The sequence below is a fragment of the Mirounga angustirostris genome, unplaced genomic scaffold, assembly GCF_029215605.1.
Source record: "Mirounga angustirostris isolate CCGP_5_RB_7025 unplaced genomic scaffold, mMirAng1.0.hap1 SCAF_9, whole genome shotgun sequence".
Lineage (NCBI taxonomy): Eukaryota > Metazoa > Chordata > Mammalia > Carnivora > Phocidae > Mirounga > Mirounga angustirostris.
In genome coordinates, this window is record NW_026991717.1 from 74,047,199 (window position 1) to 74,066,578 (window position 19,380).

Below are 19,380 nucleotides of genomic sequence, written 5' to 3' on the forward strand. Positions count from 1 at the left end.
AACCTTTGTATACGAGGTGCAAAAATGCCATCTCTCCATGTCCATACAGAATCTCGGTATTATAATTTTTGTAAATTTTTCTCACCTGTGTCATTGCTATGCTGTGAGCACCAGGGAAGGCTTGGCAGATGGATGGAGGCGCAGTCGTATGAGAAAAATTGGCTTTTATGTGCTTTTCACCTTATTCTTCAATGTGCTGGATTTTGCTTTTTCACATCCATGTGATTCTTTTCAGTGAAATTCTTCCTCTTTTTGATGGTGGTCCCACTTGATTCAGTGTTTATCCACTTGTCCAGCTATTGTGAATTTACTGTGTTCTGTCATGTCCAACTCACTAGTGGTGTTGTTTGAAGGATATAGGACCCTGGGGCGCCTGGGGGGCTCAGTCAGTTAAGCATCCAAACTCTTGATTTCGGCTCAGGTCATGATCTCAGGGTCAGGCCCCGAGCTCAGCAGGGAGTCTGCTTGAGATTCTCTCCCTCTCTCTCTGTACCCCTGCCTCCCCACTCCGCTCACACAGGTGCATGCGCTTTCTCTCTAAAATAAATAAATATTAAAAAAAAAAAGGATACAGCACCCTCAAATAAGGTTATCTGGTCACAGTGAACTATCTTGCACCTGAAATGTGGCATTTCATGGGTTTGTGGACTGCAGTTCATGCCTTCTACCTGTGAAATAAAAATAAGGCTGCCGCTCCTTCCTACCCCCCCACCCCCCTTCCTCACCTCAGGACGCGGCCTCTACCGTGCATAGATTTGGACATCTCAGGACCTGTGGGTCTCCAACTTTCTTCCAATTTCACATTGCCCTTTTGGAACCAAAGTCATGCATGTGAAACTATAATGTGCGATACAGATATAATTCAGGGATTTTAATTATTTTCAAGACAGGCTTTCTCGTGGATTCTAAATACAGATCCATTTGTGCCAAACCTGAACTGCTTGGTGGAAGGAGGTGGAAGGGGCATTTAGGAGACATTTCTCATTAAGTTTCCCAATGGCAGGGACAGAGCCAGTCATGTACCTGGGGAGAGAGATTAACATTTGATCCAGGATGGTCTGCAGCCCAGAGCCCTCTGGCTCACAAAGCTGCCGTAACCCAGGTTGCCAGCAGGGGGAGTTGGGGTCCTGAGGCCAGGCCAGGCTGTCCCCCGTGGCAGAGAGAGAGGCCCTGGAAACAGGAAACTGACGTCCGTGACATGGCCCCCTGGCCTCTTGGGTCCCTAGAGTTACCCCCTTTTTACTGACCAAATTGTTGGGTTGGTGATGGTGGTTGGCTTAGAGAAGAAATTTCTAAGGCCCAGAGGGGATACTTTTTGGGGAGAGAGGATTGTCCTTCTATGATAGAGTTTAGGCTGAACCTTTGCAGAGGGCTAAGCACCAAGGAGGTGTAATTGAGAAATTGATGAGAAGCTAGGCAGCATAGGGGTTAGGGAGGGCGGAGGGCTGGGGGAGAAAGGAGGCAGCAAAGCCCAGAGTTGGCAGCAGAAGACTGCCTGGGGCAGTGTCACTTCATACCGGAAGTGGTTCAGTGAATAAATAAGACCTCAGTCATATTCACTCCAGAGATCCATTTATTATGGCCCTGCCATCCCTACCCTCCACCCCCCAGCCCCAAGGGATTCTTGCCTCTGCCCCAGAAAAGATGGCCAAGCACAGAGGGAGGTCAGTCTCATGCCTGTTGTTAGAGGCGCTTCATTGTTCTCTTTATCCAGGGCAGGAAGTGGGAGACCTTCATGAAGACCCCTGGAGGGGTCCCATCTGGTTTTCCATAGGAGAAAATCCCCTGGACCACGTTGTTACACACGAGGGGGCCTCCGGAGTCCCCCTGTGGGCAGAGAGAGGAAGGACTGAGCTGGCCTCCCGGTGGTCCTGCCCTCCCCGCTGCGCTGGGGATGGGTGGTCTGTGTTAGGGGGCTGCATGGGAGATTGGGCTCAGGGCAGGCCTTGTCCCCTCTCTCAGTCCCTGGGCTCCAGCCTGGCACTGACTGTTCTCTCCAGCTCTACCCAGGCCAAACCTTTCTCTCCAATCCTCAGGGAACCTCGGGGGTGGTGGTGGAGGGGGGGCGGGTGGGAGGGATGCTGCTTGGGATGACAGATCCTTCCTCCCCTCCATCCCGACCCATTTGGGGAAAAACTGAAGACTGGATTTGTGAACCCAGCTGCCCAAGCTCTCAGGCTGAGGCAAGAAGATATGGCCACTCCCACACCCTGGACCGCCCCAAGTTCCTCTCTCCTGGGGCCTGTCTAGGTAGATGCTGGAAGCCTGACCTTGAAGCCGGTCTTCATCTTCTTCGGGTCTCCTACACAAATCTGGGTGGCCCTGCTGTAATAGCCACGGAAGAGGAATTCACACTCCCTATCCTTCTGTACTTCCAGCGACGCCTCCTGCAGAGTGGTTGCTAAAGAGCTCATTGAGACCCGCCCCCAGCCGGCCACACTGCACACCTGTCCTGGCCGCACCCAGGTCTTGCCGGTGGGCAGGCGGAGGGGCCTCACCGCTGCAGTCTGCTTGGCCTCTCTCTCCAGCTGATGGAAAGAGGCAAGAGAGTCCAGCTCAGCCAGTGGCCTCTGGGCCTGGACACCCCGATGAGGCTGCACCGTCTTCTCTCTGCCCTGAGCCACGGGGACTGGTCAGGCGGCCAGGGTGGGAAGAACGGAGGGGACAGGTCCCAGTGGGAGGAGGAAACAGTATGGACCCAGGAGAGCAAGGGCAGCAGGGAGGTTTCCTTACCTGCAGTAACATGATGTCGTTGGAGTGGTTGTTTGGATTATAGTCTGGGTGGGGGATGGCTGTTTTCACGGGGATGACCTGCTGGGTCCTCTCCTGTTCCTCGATGTTGTGGGCCCCCAGGATGACCCTGATGGAGCTGCACAGAGACCAGAGTGGGGTGTGGGGGTGTGAAGTCACAGGATACAGCCAGCGGCTGTGAAGGGCACATGGCAGCCAGGGCAAGGCAGGACTGGAGCCGAGGGGGAAATCGAGATGACAGATGGGTCCTAGATCCTCTTTTTTTCAATGACACTGAAGGTAGGGCTTCTGTGAGCTTTCTTTTGCCTTCAGGCAATATCATGAAATTATTTGAGTTTGCATTTTGGCTCTAATGCATGCTTCCATCCTCCACGGTTGCTTAATTTGCCTGGTGTGCTCCCTCTCTTCTCAACTGTGCCACTTATTCTCACATCAGACCCTCTGACCCCAAAGCTTACCTGTCCTACTTCTCAGCCTTTCATTGCCCCAGCCATGCTCTCGGCTGGCTTCTTGGATGAGCTCTCTAGGCTTGAGTTATCAGGAGCCCCGGGTGCTTCCCTGGGCTGTAGCCCCTGGGGAGAGGGCAGGGGTCCCTGTAGGGGTTTCAGATGTGTAGGCTGGATGCTGCCCCTCACCTTCCCCGGCAGTGAGCAGCCGTCAGAACAAAGTATTTGTGCACCAGGACACCGCCACACCTCTTCTTCTTGCTCTTATCCAGAAACTGAACAAATGCCATGTAGGGCCGGGAGTGGGGCTTGGCCTCATGGCCCCCGATGATCTCCTCTGAAAGAAAAGGCTGGAAGATGGGGTGTCTGGGGGCAGCTGGGGTCAGGAGGGAAGGCTTAGGAAGGTGGTGATCAAGGGCGGGGTCTACAGTGCCCTGCGGACCCCAGGGTGGGCAGTCCTCCCAGGTTCTTGTAGCAGGATGACCTTTCTTAAACCTTGAGCCTCAGAAACCCCCTGACAAGGGGGCAGTCCTTGTTCTCCACATCCCACTTCAGGCACACGTATGGAGGAGATAAGATTTATCTTCAAGACGATGGAGTCCCGGAAGATCATGGACAGGACTCCCCTGATGCCTTGATTCTCAGTGAATCTCTCGGGCCCCTCTGAGCCTCTGCTAGCATCCTGATGGGTGCCATTTTCTAATAAACTATATATGAATTTATGGAGTTGGATTTTCTAAAATCCTCATGTCCTAGGGGATAGCACATGGTCTCAGTAGACATTTTTAGGTTGCACAAAGGAATGGCCTTCGATGAGCTTTTGGCCGAGGCTGGGTGGAGATAGTGCTGGTGGGATGCAAGGCCACAGGAATCGGGGAGGGCACTGCCAAAGACAGTGGAGCAGCCGAGGGCCTGGGGCAGGCAGGGGGAGGTGGTGCTGACAACGGGCTGCCCAGGCCTGGGGCAGAGCTTTGGGTGCAGTCATCTAGCTGCTGCTAAGATCAACTGCACCCCGGGCTCCTCTCCCAGGCAGGAGTGAGTGGGTGGAGAGTGCTGAGAAATTTAACTGGCTCTTCAAGCTGGGGCCAGTGACACCTCCCACTACTACAGCCGGTTTGCCTGAGCTTACCTTTCCTGGGTTGGAGTGAGGGCTTTTAATTACCTGTCTTTTGTAGCTTCGTATCTTCTGCCAAATGCCTTTCTCCAAACAACTCACTTTCCGAGTGATAAGAGGGAGGCTAACCCGTACTAACCCTCTTAGTGAGCGCCCTTCCTGCCGGCCATCTTTGTTGAGCATCTGTCTAGCATCAGACCTGTTAGTCTGGGTTTGGGGTAGGAGCTGGGGTTCAAAAAGTTCCTGGGCTCCAATTGAGGATGATCCTTGACTGTGATGGGCAGAAGGGTCAAGAGTACAAGGGGTTTTGGGGGTTGGGCCCAGGTCTCTGGAATGGGGATGGTCACTCACCTGTACCAGCCCCAAGGGGCAGAAGAAGGGCCAACAAAAGCAGGAGTGGCTGCATCTTCCCCGAAGGTCTGCTCAGGTCAGAGCTGTCGGTTGTCCTTCCTTCCAGATACAGAGCCCTGAGGGGAGTGATAGAAGGGTAGCTCACTGATCTTCTAGGCCTCTTCTCCCTCTGGCCCTCTACGGCTGGGTGTCATCATTTAAGGTGGTTTGTTGAAGTTCTCTGGCTTCAGCTATCACACTTGCACTCCCACTGCTGAGTCATAAGGGGAAAGCCAGAAGAAAGAACAAGAAAGTGAAGGCTGTGGCTCCCGCCAGCAGACGGGTTGCCACCTGAGAAACCCCTCAGTGACTGACTCAAGAATGTCTTCATTTCTCGGCTCTTGGCTCTTTTTCCATTCAGAGGAAATCATGAATAATTATTGAGCTAGCTGGGTCCAGGGATGTGAGACACACAGCTCCTGCCCTTGAGATGCCAATGGTCGTCTGGAGCAGACGAAGAATCTGTTGTGAGTGTACGTTTTCCCACAGTCGAGGCACACTCATCAGTGACAGACATTCAGCAAACCACTTCTTCTGTTCAGCCTGCCTTCTCTAAGGTGGATGTTTTAAAGATGAGATTACTTTTTCTGAATACATTCTTGTATAGGAGACTTAGAGATTGTTGAAAACGGAAGAAAAAATTTACTAAATAAACTATAGGCTATAGGACACCTTTGAAACCATAGGATACCTTTGAAACACAAATTTTTATTGTAATGAGTTTCCTTTGGAGACACACACACACACACATGCACACACACACGTGTGCACGCACACACACATACACACATGGAAATGGTGTGAGGCGGGAAGAGGCTGGATCAGACCAAGATGGAAGAGCACCATCAATGTCATCTGGGGCTGCGGGAAGATGGGCACCAGGACACCAGAGGCAGTGCTGGGCTCTGGGACCACGGCAAGGCTGTGACCAGCACTTGGGCTAGGCCTGGGAGTAGCGAAAGGCCCTCCCGAAACTCTGAGGCTCCCAAGCTGCCACTCTGGTTTGGGAAGGGAGTGCTGCAGAATCTTCCCACTTATTTCTATTAAGATGAAGTGGCCCCCTATCCCAGAGTTTCTTAGGTGGTTCTCCTTCCAAATGTGGATTCCTTTATGTTGTTGTATTGGGATAGGATGGGTTGGGGGTGTAGGTGTGGGATGAGGTAGGAGGGCAATATGGATGAGATAAGAGGGTCCTCTAGGAGAAGGTCATTTTTCTTGGGGCAGTGTCTCCCTTTTCCTGATGGAGCTCACATTCAGCCTGTCAGGGGGAGGTGCTGCTGGGAGATGTATTTGGAAGGAGCTGGGTATCAAAGCAACATGACTTTTTATTCTAGAGAAATGTGAACAGATGGTGGCTGGACACGCAGTAGGTAACTAACAAATGTTTTGGTGAATAAAGGAGGAATCTAATTTCCACTCAAGAGATGGAAGTTTATTAAGCCCTGGCAGCCTCCTCTCCATCCCCTTTCCCAGTGCAGTTCTGGCCTCTGCCCCAGAAAAGATGGACAGATTGATCCTGGGGACATCTCAGTCTGGTCCCTGCAGGTTGAAGCATCTCATTATTCTTTCTATCCAGCACAAAAAGCTTGAGATCCTGGTGTAGACACGTGGAGGTTTCCCCTCTGCTTTTCCAAAGGAGACAATGCCCTGGGCCACATTGTTACACACAAGGGGGCCCCTGGAGCCTCCCTGTGGGCAGAGGGAGGAAGGACTGAGTTGGGCTTTCTCTCAGTCCTGTCCTCCCTGCTGCCCCTGGGGGTCGATGGTCTCTGTTAGGGGGCTGTGGGTGAGATCAAGGCCAGGGCAGGCCTTGTGGCCTTCCTTGGTCCTTGAGCTCCAGCCTGGCCCCGATAATCCCCCCCCTTTCTCCCTCAGAAAGCCTCTGCCCATAAGTAGCTGTGGGACAGTCCCTCCCTGCCCCCGCCCCCGCCAGGGAGACAGGACCAGAGACTGGATTGGATAGAAAGGCTGAGGGCATAGAAATACGGCTAGTTCTCACTGTCCCTTCTTCTCAAAGCTTGGCTGTCCCAGGGCTGGGCATGGACAATGCTGGGGATCTCACCTTAAAAGAAGACTTCTTTTTTGGGTTCCCCACACACATCTGGGTTGTGCTGTCATAGAGGTTTTTATAGCATGAGATGCATTGCTTGTCCCTTTGGACTTCAAGCTCTACCTCACGCAGTTTCCCTGCCCCAGAGGTGCTGTTCACGCTGAGGAGCCCCCAGCCGGCCACACTGCACAGCGTTCCTGGCCACACCTGTGCACTCCTCTTGGGCAGTCTGAGGGGGCTCACAGGGGCAGTCAGGTGGGCCTTCTTTTCCAGCTGAATGCAGAGGAAAGGAGTTCTAATCTACCGATGGCTCACAAAGACTCTAGCGACAGTCATGGGGTTGCCCTCCTCATAGCCCTGGGATAAGTGAAAATGTCATAGTGGGAAGGAGGGACAGGAATGAGGCCACGGGGGATGCAAAATCCCCAGGAATAAAGTGTGCAAGAACCAGCGGACCGAGGGCCCTACCTGCAGTAACATGATGTCGTTGAAGACGTATTTAGGATTATAGTCTGGGTGGTGGATGGCTTTTCTCACAGAATGACCTGCTGGGTCCTCTCCTGCTTCTTGATGTTGTGGGCCCTCAGGATGACGTTGATGGAGCTGCACAGAGAGTGAGTGGGAAGTGCGGTCACAGGACATACAGTCCAAAAGCCATGGACGAAACGGGACAGCTCAGGTCAGGGCACGACTGGGATGGAGAGGAATTCTAGGGGATGGATGGGGCCAAGCTCTGTACCCTCTGCTTCTTGGCAGCCAGGCTGGGTGACAGTTCTTGGAAGAGGGATCCCCATGTGGAGTTAACAGAAGGGTGGAGTTGCAGGTGCTGCTTCTCACCTTCCTTTGCAGTGAGCTGCAGTTAGCACAAAAGTCCTCACGTGCAAGGAAACCTGCACAGGTTTTATTTGGATTCTGGATCCGGAGAAATGCCATGAAGGGACGAGAATGAGGCTTGGTTTCGTGGCCCCCGATTATTTTCCCTGAAAGAAACAGTTTACCCCGACTGCTGTGCTCATGGAACCAAAGGCTGGAGAAGGGGAAATGGGGATGAACTGAAGCAGGAGGGAAGGAGTTGGGGCGGCAGAGAGCAGGGTCTGGAGTAACCAGTAGCAACCAAGAAGGGTTCCTCAGACAGCATTCCTGACTTGCCAAATGACCCACAAGACTCAGATTCTACCTCTAACAGAGAGAACAGTCCTTGTTCCTTAATTCCTGCAGTGGACACATATGGTGGCAAATGGAATTTACGTTTGAAACAAGCAGTGAAGTCCCCACAGATCCTGGAAAATCCTTTCCCCGATAGTATCTGGGTTCTTTCTCCCCTCTTGTTTTCTAGACCTCACTGAGCTGCTCCTTATTTGTAATGTTTGGAACATGAGCTCAAAATGCTCATGTTTGTGTTGTGGTTGTGTTTGACTTTCGCTAGAGCCTGACACATACTAGGTGCCCAGTAAATGTCTTAGTTGCATGAAGAAACGGCTCCCATTTAGCTTCTGAATGAGCATTGGTTGCGGTTCTAAGTACCAGGGAATATGGGGCCTGCCAAAGCCATTGTGCCCATTGTGGCTGAAAAATTACCAAACATAAGTATTAAAGGGACCAGGATGCCACCAACTCTGGGACCAACTGGGTCCTTGGCTTCTTTCTTCGGCAGCGTAAGAATGACAAAGCTTGAAGAACTGGGTGGAGATTGAGGATAGATCTTAAGACATTGAGTTAGAAATTTAGTGGGCCTTGCTTTGACTACAGAAGCCAGCCCTTTTCTCCAAACTGCCAATTCCTGGGGGATTAATTATTTCTCATTCCCACCCTCCAACATTCTTCTAGATGCCTTTGTATAAGAACCCAATTTCCAGACGACAAGGGTAGGACCTGGGGAAGGGATAGGACCTATGGCTCCCCCTGGGTAACAGCCTTCTTCTGCGCTGCCATTCATGCTGAGTGTTTATCCTGCTTCAGATTTGCCCATCTTTGAGCGAGGTTGGCAGATCTGATGTGGGATCAAAACGCAGCAGGGCCAGGGTGTGCCTGAGTGTAGCACCTGAGCAAGGCTGTGCCACAGTGGGATGGGACTGGGCCTCTGTTGGGGGAGGCAGTCACTCACCTGTCTCAATCTCAGGGGCCAAAAGAAAGGCCACCAGGAGCAGGAGCAGCTGCATGGCCCCAGGAAGGCTGCCCAGGTTGGAGTTGCCAGCACTTCCTCCAAGTCTTCTAACCCCCACGTTCCTCTCCGGTTTTGTAGTCTTTATCACATAAGGCTCCCTCTGAGTGCCTCCTACCACTGCCTGATCAAATCCTGGCCTGAGTGAAATAACTTATCAGTCACCACATCAGCACTGGTAGCTCTTGACCACACGAGCTGAGAACAGGAACCACAGGCTATGGGTGGGGTGGTTAAAGACATCGCATCCATGAGTAGCAGGGCTCTGGGCTGCAGAAAACTGAGCCTCTTGATACATCCAAAAACGTCTTCTTTTCCTTAGCTCTCTTTAGACTATCAGGATGATCCTTCATTGAGCCCCGTTTTGTTGAAACTCAGGGGTACTGGAGGTGAGATCCCTTGCTTCTGGTGGAGGAGTCAAAATCATTAGTGATCTGATAAGGATGGTGAGGGCCACAGATAGAGGGATGGACTGAATGAATGGTGTGGGAATAATGTTGAAGAGGGCTTGCTCCTCTTACTGAAGAATTGCATAGTTTAAAACAACAACAATGACACCACCATCACCACTATTTATCTTTCCCATGAATCCGCAAGTTGTCAAGGTTTAGTGTGGTTAGCTCTCCTCTGCTTCCCTTGGTGTCAGGGGAGGCTTGAAGCCTGGAGACTGGAATCACCTGAAGTCTCACTCACCCATGCCCAGTGGTTGGTGTTGGTTGTCTACTGGGCCCGTCAGTTCCTCTCTATGAGGTCCTCTCATGTAGTCTCTGCATGGGATTGTTCAGTCTTTCTTGCAACATGATGGTTCGCTTCCCCAGAGCGAGCATCTCCCCAACATAGAGCCAGGCAGAAGCTGTGTTCTTTTTATTACCTAGACTTTGAAGTCATATGGCATTGCATTCTACCATATTCCACTGCTTGGAGCAATCAAAAGCCTCCACCCAGATTAAAAAGGAAGGGGCATAGACACCCTTCTGAGTGGGAGGAGTGTTTCAGTCATGTAGGTAGAGCCTGTGGGATAGGAGACATACAATGACAACCATAGCAGAGGACAATCTGCCATACTGCTTTAGGTGCAGGTAGAGTTGGTCAGAGGACTTGAAACCAGTGATTGATTTAAGCTGAGGTCATAGCCTGTGGATATGTTGGGGTCTGCTCTGTCCAAACCAAATGTATTGAGAATGGAAGAGGTTTGGCTTTCTCTAAAATGTTACTCTCTTTAATGAGCTACTGATACCATGTGAAGTGGGAATGGATGCCGGGGAGCTAGAACTGTAGCCTCACACCACTGTCTGGAGAACTATATTTCTCATATCCGTGGACCATTTGCTAAACAAGTTATTCTGATCATCTCCCCATAATGGATAAAGAGGGGAGTCATGGAATCGAAAATATTGTCACTTCTAAACATCTTGATCCCAATTGTCTTTAAGAAGCAATGAAGCCAATAGCAACTTTGGCAGGGTGGGGAGCCACAGTAAGCCAGAGCATGGCATCCAAGCCTGTGTGAGGTGAGGAAGTTGCCTACACCAGGCTTCCTATGTGGACACTCTCCTTATCCCACATGGGCTTGGATGCCCAGGCCTGGGCAGCCCAGCTTGGGATGGCAGAATAAATGTGAGATGAGGAGGGCAGCCTAGCTCAGGACGTGGACACCCAAGCGATGTGAGGAGGATGTTCATATAAGGGACTGGCCTGGTAGTTGGTATCAGAGCTCAAGTAGGGAGACAGGGACCTCCACTGAGTGGGCAGTCGGTGCAATTTATCGGAGCAGGTTGAGGAGGGTGAGGTGGACATTGGCGTGAAGGGACTGCCTTTAAAAGTTAAACAGCATTCTCCATGGACGAGGCTATTTTTTTATTTTTAATTTTTAAAAATTAAAAAAAATTTTGATTGGTGTTGCAGGATATATATATTTTCCATTATAACTTTACTTTCATCTTATCTATGTCTTTATATTTAACATGTCTCTCTTGTAAACAGCACAAAATTCGTTCTTGCATTTCTTATCTAGACTAATAATTTCTGCCCTTTAATTAGAGTGTTTAAACTGTTTATGTTTAATGGAGCTGCTGATAGGGTTGGTTGAAGAATGTCTTATTGGGATTTGATTTGTATTTGTGTGATTTTGTCTTTGTTCTTTTGTCCTTCTTTTCCTGCCCTCTTTTGTTGTGTCCCATTTTGTCTCCTTTATTGGCTTTTATTTATACCTGTATATATTATTTTAGCATTTACTGTAGTATTACTGTACAACTCCTCACATATCACAGTGTACTTTGAATTAATGTTATACCACTTCATATAGGAAACTTGTCATGAGTTTAACTTTCCATTTAACTTTCCTCCCACATTTTGAGTTATTTTTGTCCTACATTTTACTGTATATCATAATTCCAAAAGCATTTTTTGCCTTAAATAATCAATAATCTTTGAACAAAATTTACATAAAGTATTTTATATTTAGTCACATTTTACACATTTATTTCTCTTTTTCTTTTCCTACTTTCAACAGGGATCAATTCCTTTTAGCCTAAAGAACTGCTTTTAGTATTTTTTGCAATGCCTTTCTGATGGCAACAATTCTCTTATCTTTGTTTTTCTGAAAGTGTCTTCATTTTGCCTTCCTTTTAAATATTGGATAGAGAATTCCAGGTTGAATACCAAAAATAGGTTGCCTATTCCTTTTTTTCTTTCAACTGTTTAAAAATGTCATTTAAGGGGCACAATGAAAATGTCATTTGGCTGTCTTCTGAATTCTGTTGTTTCTGGTGGGTAGCTTGTTGTTATTCTTTTTTTTTTTAGTGGTCAAACACTTTTTTTTTCATTGCTATTCTTATTGTTGTTTCCCCTAAAGTAATGAATGTATCTTCTTTTCCCTCTACTTTCAACTTTTTGTCTTTATCAAATATCAATTTGACTCTTGTGTGTTTAGATATGGCTTTCTTTGTCCTACTTGAGGCTCATTGAGCTTCCCGACTCTGTGGGTGTGAAATGTCATGTAGCAACAGGCCTATGAAAAAGAGGAACCTAGAGAGCTGCACTTCTTTCATGGTCAAAAGCAGTGTCATGTGGGATACAGAGAGGTAACAGGGTTTGTTAGAGAACTTACAGTTCTCTAAGTCCACAAAGAGTGGTACTGGAAGGCAGAGCCATCCCAATACATGTTCCTGAAACTAATGAGAAGATTTGGCATTCCTTCGGGTCTATCCCCACCAGGAGCTGGCTTTGCATTTCTCTCTCCAGTCACACTGTGACCTGACTCTTCCAGTGAGTCTGTGGGGAAGGAGGGGTGGTGGCAGTAGATCTTGGTGGGAAGAGAGGCATTTCCTTGAGGTCACTACAGAGCTATTTTATTTTGTTTTATTTCTTAATTTTCTTTCTTTTTTTTTTTTAAGATTTTATCCAGAGAGAGAGAGAGAGAGAGCACAAGCAGGGGGTGGGGCAGGCAGAGGCAGAGGGAGAAGCAGGCTGCCCGCTGAGCAAGAAGCCCGATGTGGGGCTCGATCCCAGGACCCTGGATCATGATCTGAGCCGAAGGCAGACACTTAACCAACTGAGCCACCCAGGTGCCCCATTTCTTAATTTTCATGACAGAGATTTTTAAGCAAGAGAAGAATTGTTTCCTCAAAGCTGGGAGTGGGGGCTATTTCCCCAGACAAAGGAGATTTGAGGGAATTGGCATGTTTAATGTGCTTCTCTACCTCCATCCAAATGTGCCCAGGAGTAGACTTCAGCTCGCCAAGGAAGATGTTTTGAGTACTTGTCACAGAATGGCTTCCACAGGAGCCTAGAGGCTTTGTCTCCAGGGAGGTGTCTGAGCAGAAGCTCGTCACAGAGTGGGTGTTAGAAAACATGTAAGGGTTCTTGGTGGCCTGGCTGTCAGGAGGCCTGGGCTCAGTCCAGGCTCTGTCCTGACTCTGGTACCTTCAGTCAGTTACTACACCTTCCTGGGACTTTGTCTCTCCCCCATTTCTCCAAGGAGGATGAGAGACTGCAGCAAGTGTTCTCAAACATGTTTTAAACCACAGAACCATTTCCTCGAAGTAAAGGTTATACTTAAACTGAATATGTATGTGGCTGAGTAACTTTAAAAAAATAGTATTTTTAATTTTGTTTTCTGCATTTTCCTTTTTGTCTCTTTAAATCAAGGAAACTTTTAAACAAGGAAAAAAGGAACTTTTTAAATTAAGGAATTTAGTATGCCTTAAATGCCCAGATTTTTTTTTTTTTTCAACTCCAAGTCAGAAGCTGTGGGACCTCATTGCTCTTCCCTTGTAAAAGTGCCCAAGGTCATTGAGAGATGGTGTTGCTTCAGACTTTGTGCATAAGATGTGAAGGGGCATGGCTTTGAGGGTTACGTGACCCCAGAGTATTTACCCCAGGTCACAGAAGAGTGTGGTGTTGTGTGTATTTGGTGCAGGAAGGCATTAGTCCGGAGCTGGAACTGGGGCTCAGCTTTCAAGCAGTGCTCACACTAGTGGCCAAAACTTGGAGGTGTGGCTGCTGGGAGTGTTTTGTGAGGCGAGCCCAACAGAGGGAGATCCGTGTTTAGCAAGAAATCACATCCTCCATGTGTGGCCTCCAAGCCAGGACTTTTGAGTGTTGAAGAGTCTAGAAAATCTTGGGCTTTGTGCATGCAGCAGGAACCGTGGTGGCCTGAAGAACAGAAGCAATTCTCCATTTTTCTAGACTATGTGAGCCTCTCTGATTCTAGTTTGAGTCTGCACAGGTGGGAGCTTGCAGTCATGACAAAGGTTGTTTCTGGCTCCTCGGATTGGATGGGTGTTTAGAGTCAATCTTAGATTGCCTTCAGGCAATTGAATATTGTAGTTTTTCCTACCATTTGAATCTGTATAATGACATTCATACCTGCTACTTCTTAAAATTTGTTTTATTTATTTTTATTTTTAAAAAAGCCTTTATGTATTTATTTGTGTGGGAGAGAGAGTCACGTTTGTGAGTGAGCATGGGTAGGGGGGTAAGGGCAGAGGGAGAGGGAGAAGCAGATTCCCCGCTGAGCAGGGAGCCCATGCAGAGCTCCATCCCAGGATCCTCAGATCATGACCTGAGCTGAAGGCAGATGCTTAACCGACTGAGCCACCCAGGCGCCCCTTATACCTTTTACTTTTGAAGCAAATGAAAATAAGGTTGCCCTGTCCCCTAGGTGAAGAGGATGCTCCAGTAAACAGTTTGGTAACTTCACATCCAGAAACTAAATGACTAAAGTCATTTCCAAATCCCATACACTGCTGTTCTAGAGTCACATGAGATAATATTCATACAGACTGTAACCAGCAATAAAAATAACTACAAATACTTGCTTCCTGTGGATTTCCCACAGAGACGTAGGCCACATGGACTCGTGTGGAGGAGGGAGAAGGGGTTAGAAATTTAGGTGAAAATCAACAGTGTCAGGTTCACCTGGGCTCAGGTGATAGAGTTTGCATTCAGTCCAATCAATGCCTGACACTTAGTAGGTGCTCAATTAGTATTTGCTGGTTGGTTGATGGAAAAAATTGTCCTTTCCAGTCCTACTGCACAGAGGATTCCTTTTTAAGTCTAAAGGCTGATATAGCCCAAGGTGGCCAGCAGGGAGTCTCAGCCTAGAGGTTGGCAGTGACCAGAGGGACAGGTTGAGAGGGACTCAGGCTACTGAGTGACCAGGCCACCAGTGGACCCCAACACATAGGGAGACACTGGGCTGGATGGGAGGGGTTGAGCTGGCCCAGCCAGGTGATAGGTAAGGCCAAGGGTTCTGGAAAGCCACCCTATCAGCCCTGTCCTCCAAGGATGCTATTTGGTGCTCTCAGGGCTGGTGCCACGGATGCCCCTCTCTGTCAGGGCATGAGCTGGGCTGGCATCTCAGTGGTGAGGCCCTGCCAGAGCTTGGGTGTTGTAGGTGGAAGGGATAGGAGGCAGGGGCCAGCTCAGATCAGTGTTGTCTGGAGGGGACAGGAGTTGGTGGCCACTGAACACTCTCAGTGGTAAACGGGGATGGAGAAGAAAGGACAGCTAGGAGACTGGAGCCCGAGCTGGTCCCTGAGCTCAGAAGGGGTCAGGGAAGGGAACTCAGTTGAGGTGAGACTCCAGAGCTACTCAAGAGGCCCAGCCCCACTCCGTGCTAGCTTCCTTGGCTGTGGGAGAGAAATGTCCTGCTTGAGAAGGTCCCTGTCACTTCCCAATGGGGTAGGGCTGTGTCCTTGAGCTGTAGCCCTAGACTGTGCCAGCTTGGTGTCCAGGACCCACAGTGTTACCCCCTTCCTCTCTGCCAGAGAACACAGGGGGAGGAGGTAAGAAGTTCACCCAGAGCCCCAGGCCCAGAGAGGTTCATGGTTTCTCCTGGTGGTGCTCAGCTTCAGCCCTGGCAGAAGGGCAGGCTCTGAGAGACAGGTGTAGCTAAAAAGGAGCTGGAAGGAATTTTGCATGGAGTTGGGGGGTGGATGAAGAAGAGGAAGCAGAAAACAGCAGAATTGTGTCATTGGCCTTGTAAGCGCAGAGTTGATGCCGGTGTATGGTCAATGAATAAACGAACCAGCCCTTCACAGCCAGTTAAGAGACATTTATTTGGTGGCCGATACTCAGGTAAGAGACATTTATTAGATTGCTGGCACCTTTCCTGCCACCCTTCCCAGCGTGATTCTGGATCAGCTCTAGAGCAAATAGTCTGGTTCCTGCAGGTAGAGGCTTTTCATGGTTTTCTTTATCCAGGGCAGGAAAGTTGAGATTTTGGTGTAGACCCGTGGAGGTGCCCCATTTTTGGGTCCAAAGGAGACAATGCCCTGGGCCACATTGTTACACACGAGAGGGCCCCCAGAGTCCCCCTGTGGACAGAGATAGGGAAGAAGTGAGTCAGCTATCCTGCTGCCCCCGCCCTCCCCAGCCCCTCTGAGAAGGCTGCCTTGCATGGCCACCATGGGAGATGGGAGGGCAGGACAGGGCTGGACCTTGTCACTGCTTCGCTTCACCCCAGGTGGCAGCTCCCTCTCCTCCCCCAGGTCCCAGATCCTCTGCTGCAGGACTGCTGGCTTCACTCTGCTGTTTAGGGGACCCCAGAAGCAGGTGGGTGGGGCTGACACTCAGCATGGAGGACGAGCCCGAGACCCATGTGGGGGCCAGCTCTGAGGAGCCACCTGGTTTTCACCACTGCATGTCCAGGGAGCAGAGTGCTCCCATCGGGGGGCCGGGCACGGGGCAGAGTGCTGTAAATTCATCCTTCTGCAGGAGCGCCTCGTTTAGATTCATCCTAGGCCTTGGGCAGGCTTGCAGCGGGCCTGGGTGCCCCCATCTCTGGCTGCTCCCCCCCTCTTCCTCAGGAAAAAGGTCACTTCTCAGGTCTCCAGATCCCAGGTCTTCCCCAAATACCCCTGTCCCAGAGCCATGTTAAGCAGACCCCCAGTCTCACCTGAAAGGAAGACTTTTCTTCCATTGGGTTCCCCACGCACAGCTGAATGGTGCGGTCGTAAAAACTGGGAAAGCGGGATTTGCACTCCTGATCCTCCTGCACTGCCAGCCTCACTACTTGCAGAGTATCTGGGTACCTGTGTATCTTGGCGTTGACCCGCCCCCAGCCGGCCACACTGCACACCTGTCCTGGCCGCACCCGGGTCTTGCCGGTGGGCAGGCGGAGGGGCCTCACCACTGCAGTCTGCTTGGCCTCTCTCTCCAGCTGATGGAAAGAGGCAAGAGAGTCCAGCTCAGCCAGTGGCCTCTGGGCCTGGACACCCCGATGAGGCTGCACCGTCTTCTCTCTGCCCTGAGCCACGGGGACTGGTCAGGCGGCCAGGGTGGGAAGGACGGAGGGGACAGGTCCCAGTGGGAGGAGGAAACAGTATGGACCCAGGAGAGCAAGGGCAGCAGGGAGGTTTCCTTACCTGCAGTAACATGATGTCGTTGGAGTGGTTGTTTGGATTATAGTCTGGGTAGGGGATGGCTGTTTTCACAGGGATGACCTGCTGGGTCCTCTCCTGTTTCTTGATGTTGTGGGCTCCCAGGGTGACCTTGATGGAGCTGCAGAGAGAGCAGAGTGGGGTGTGGGGGTGTGGAATTCATGGGATACAGCCCCAGGGGCTGTGAAGGGCAAGTGGCAGTTGGGGTGGGCAGGCCTGGAGTTGATGGGGAAACTGAGGCAACAGGAGGGCCCAGGTTTGAGCTGTCTGTGCCTTCTGCTTCTCAGCAGCTGGGGTAGGATTCTGGAGCTATCGGTAACTGTGTCAGGGGTTCTCAGGGGTCAGTTACCCAGAGAAACTTGTGAAATGGCATGAGTTTGCATTCTGATGCCAAAGCATGTCCCAGCTCTTCTCTTACTCCTGCAATGCACCTGGCCCCGGCCTCCCCTCTCCCCACCACCTACCTGCCCTCCCTCACCCCCTTTCAAGAGCCCTCCTGGATCACGTGTTCCTCAGTGCTCCCGGGGAAGAAAGCAGGGCTCCGGGCCAGGGTTTTCAGGGAGGTGCAGGTTGCTGGTCCCTCCTCACCTTCCGTAGCAGTGAGCGGCAGTCAGCACGAACTTCTTGTGTATCAGGAACCCACCACACTGAATCTGCCTATTATTTTTCTGGATGCTAAGATATGCCATATAGGGCCGGGAGTGGGGCTTGGCCTCATGTCCCCCGATGATCTCTCCTGAGGGAAAATTCTGTTCTGCTCCTGTGTACCCACCGAATGCACCGGGCAGGCACGGCCTGGATTTGGGAGGGCATGGGAGGGGGCCTCCACTCCCTCCTCTGGGAGGGGGAAGGGCAGGGTCTCGGTCTGTGTACCTGTCTTCTACACATAACCGGAGGGGAGCCTACCTGTCGTAGGGATAGTGACGTCCTCGAGCCTCCTGAACAATCCCTCTCCTGACTTTGCTTTGGTTCAAGCAAGTTTCCAAGGCCCCTGTCATCCTGTGAAGTCTTTGCCAGTGGCTAGGACCTAAGTTTCGTTAGGTAGGTGTTGTCTGACCTGGCCTATTTCCGTGGCCTGACACGTAGTAAGTGCCTAGGGAGTGCTGTTTGGCTGCATGAAGGCAAGGCTCCCCAGGGAGCCTCCAGATGAAGGTTGGTAGGGCCCCTGCTGCTAGGATTCTGGAAAGCAGAGAAGTTTAGGTCTGCCAAGGTCATGTTTGAAAGAGGAGAGCCACTGGGCGCCTGGGTGGCTCAGTTGGTTAAGCGACTGCCTTCGGCTCAGGTCATGATCCTGGAGTCCCGGGATCGAGTCCCACATCGGGCTCCCTGCTCAGCGGGGAGTCTGCCTCTCTCTCTGACCCTCCCCCCTCTCATGCTCTCTCTCTCTCATTCTCTCTCTCAAATAAATAAATAAAATCTTTAAAAAAAAAAAAAAAAGAAAGAAAGAAAGAGGAGAGCCGCTAACAGCCTGGGAAGAAAAGCAGAGTTGGAGAGAGGGATGAGGAGCCTTGGGACAGGGCCAAGGCAACAGCAGTCTTCTGGGGACCGAGGTCTGTCCAAGTGTGGGGTCAGCTGAGCCCCGGGTTTCTCTCCCAAGCAGATGCTGTGGGAAGCATCTGGCTCATCCCACTGGAAAACCAGGCCTGCTCTGCCCTCTGCAGGGGGATTTATGAGGTTCTCTTTTCCAGTTTCTCACCCTCTGCTGTGCACTTGTAAGAAAGAACGTTCCATTTCCAGATGGCAAATGGGGAGGGGGCAGTGCCCACTGGCTCTTCTGGAGCCCAGCCTTCTGCCCTGCCATTCCTGCTGGCAGCTTGTGTAGCATCCCACTTGAGAGTGGGAGGCAGGATGAAGTCAGGGTGCAGCATGTTCCTGGTGGCTACGTGGATCGGGGGTGTGCAGAAGGGACAGGAGAGCTGTGCCCACTGTGGGACGGGGTCGGGGCTCTGAGGTCGGGGGTGGTTACTCACCTGCCTTGGCCCCGGAAGGCAGGCCAAAGGCCAGCAGGAGCAGGTGCAGGAGCGGCTGCATCTTTCCCAGGAGGCTGCCCAGGTTGGGGCGGCTGGTGCTTCCTCTGTGCTGTCTTTTCGCTCCCAGGAGAGGAAGGGTATGCAGATGGGCTCACTGACCTTGAACTCCCCTCTGGTTTTGTGGTGCTTCGACCTAGAAGGCTTTCTATGAAAGCTTCCCTGCCCCCACCCCTCTGTCAGATGACGTTCTCTGGGTGGTTGTGTGAGAATCGTGCTGTGACCACATCAGAACCCACCCCAGTTGACTCAGAACAGACCACTCGTTCCAGCCCACAATGGGACAGGGAGCGTACAAGGTGGGGACTGGAGGATGTGGTATCAACCTGGATGGGTTCTAGAGCCCAGAAACCCGAATCCCCAGTGATAGGGCGACCACTGCCTCAGCTCCATGCTGCTAAGCCCATCAGGGTAATTTCTTCAGCAGCTGTGTGTTTAGGCCCCCTGTCTGAATGACCCAACATACGGAGATGTGTCTCCGTCTCTTAGAGAACAGGCTCTCTGGTGGAGGAGACAGAAACAGCAGTGACCAGGTTCCAGCATGGTCAACACCAT

At 50.9% G+C, this 19,380-nt stretch overlaps 3 protein-coding genes across 3 annotated transcripts; all 3 read right to left on the minus strand.

Moving 5' to 3' along the window:
• Positions 1-1,480: 1,480 nt before the first annotated feature.
• Positions 1,481-4,818, minus strand: LOC123841025 (granzyme H-like). Its single transcript, XM_064569695.1, has 5 exons — positions 4,663-4,818; positions 3,387-3,534; positions 2,734-2,869; positions 2,271-2,528; positions 1,481-1,827 (listed from the first exon to the last, which is right to left on the minus strand). Exons 1-5 carry the CDS (start codon positions 4,715-4,717, stop codon positions 1,684-1,686), a joined length of 741 nt encoding a protein of 246 aa, XP_064425765.1. The 5' UTR covers positions 4,718-4,818; the 3' UTR covers positions 1,481-1,683.
• Positions 4,819-6,228: 1,410 nt separating this feature from the next.
• LOC123841026 (mast cell protease 1A-like) lies at positions 6,229-8,910 on the minus strand. Its single transcript, XM_045870721.2, is given in 7 exon segments — positions 6,229-6,390; positions 6,764-7,024; positions 7,220-7,290; positions 7,293-7,354; positions 7,589-7,620; positions 7,622-7,731; positions 8,856-8,910. Coding segments are annotated over 7 exon segments (753 nt in total).
• A 6,552-nt stretch (positions 8,911-15,462) lies between these two features.
• LOC123862399 (granzyme B-like) lies at positions 15,463-18,953 on the minus strand. The gene is made up of 5 exons (XM_064569696.1): positions 18,769-18,953; positions 17,387-17,534; positions 16,784-16,919; positions 16,315-16,578; positions 15,463-15,733 (listed from the first exon to the last, which is right to left on the minus strand). Exons 1-5 carry the CDS (start codon positions 18,827-18,829, stop codon positions 15,563-15,565), a joined length of 780 nt encoding a protein of 259 aa, XP_064425766.1. The 5' UTR covers positions 18,830-18,953; the 3' UTR covers positions 15,463-15,562.
• Between the last annotated feature and the right edge of the window lie 427 nt (positions 18,954-19,380).

What these genes read in the sequence shown, in the direction of transcription:
- LOC123862399 (XM_064569696.1), bottom strand. Translation starts at nt 18,829, where the DNA reads ATGCAGCCGCTCCTGCACCTGCTCCTGCTGGCCTTTGGCCTGCCTTCC. An exon ending in GCCTTCCGGGGCCAAGGCAG is followed by an intron (nt 17,535 to 18,768) that starts GTGAGTAACCAC and finishes ATTTTCCCTCAG; the next exon opens with GAGAGATCATCGGGGGACAT. An exon ending in GCCGCTCACTGCTACGGAAG is followed by an intron (nt 16,920 to 17,386) that starts GTGAGGAGGGAC and finishes CTCTCTCTGCAG; the next exon opens with CTCCATCAAGGTCACCCTGG.
- LOC123841025 (XM_064569695.1), bottom strand. Translation starts at nt 4,717, where the DNA reads ATGCAGCCACTCCTGCTTTTGTTGGCCCTTCTTCTGCCCCTTGGGGCT. An exon ending in GCTGCTCACTGCCGGGGAAG is followed by an intron (nt 2,870 to 3,386) that starts GTGAGGGGCAGC and finishes GTCTCTGTGCAG; the next exon opens with CTCCATCAGGGTCATCCTGG. An exon ending in ACGACATCATGTTACTGCAG is followed by an intron (nt 2,529 to 2,733) that starts GTAAGGAAACCT and finishes TCTTTCCATCAG; the next exon opens with CTGGAGAGAGAGGCCAAGCA.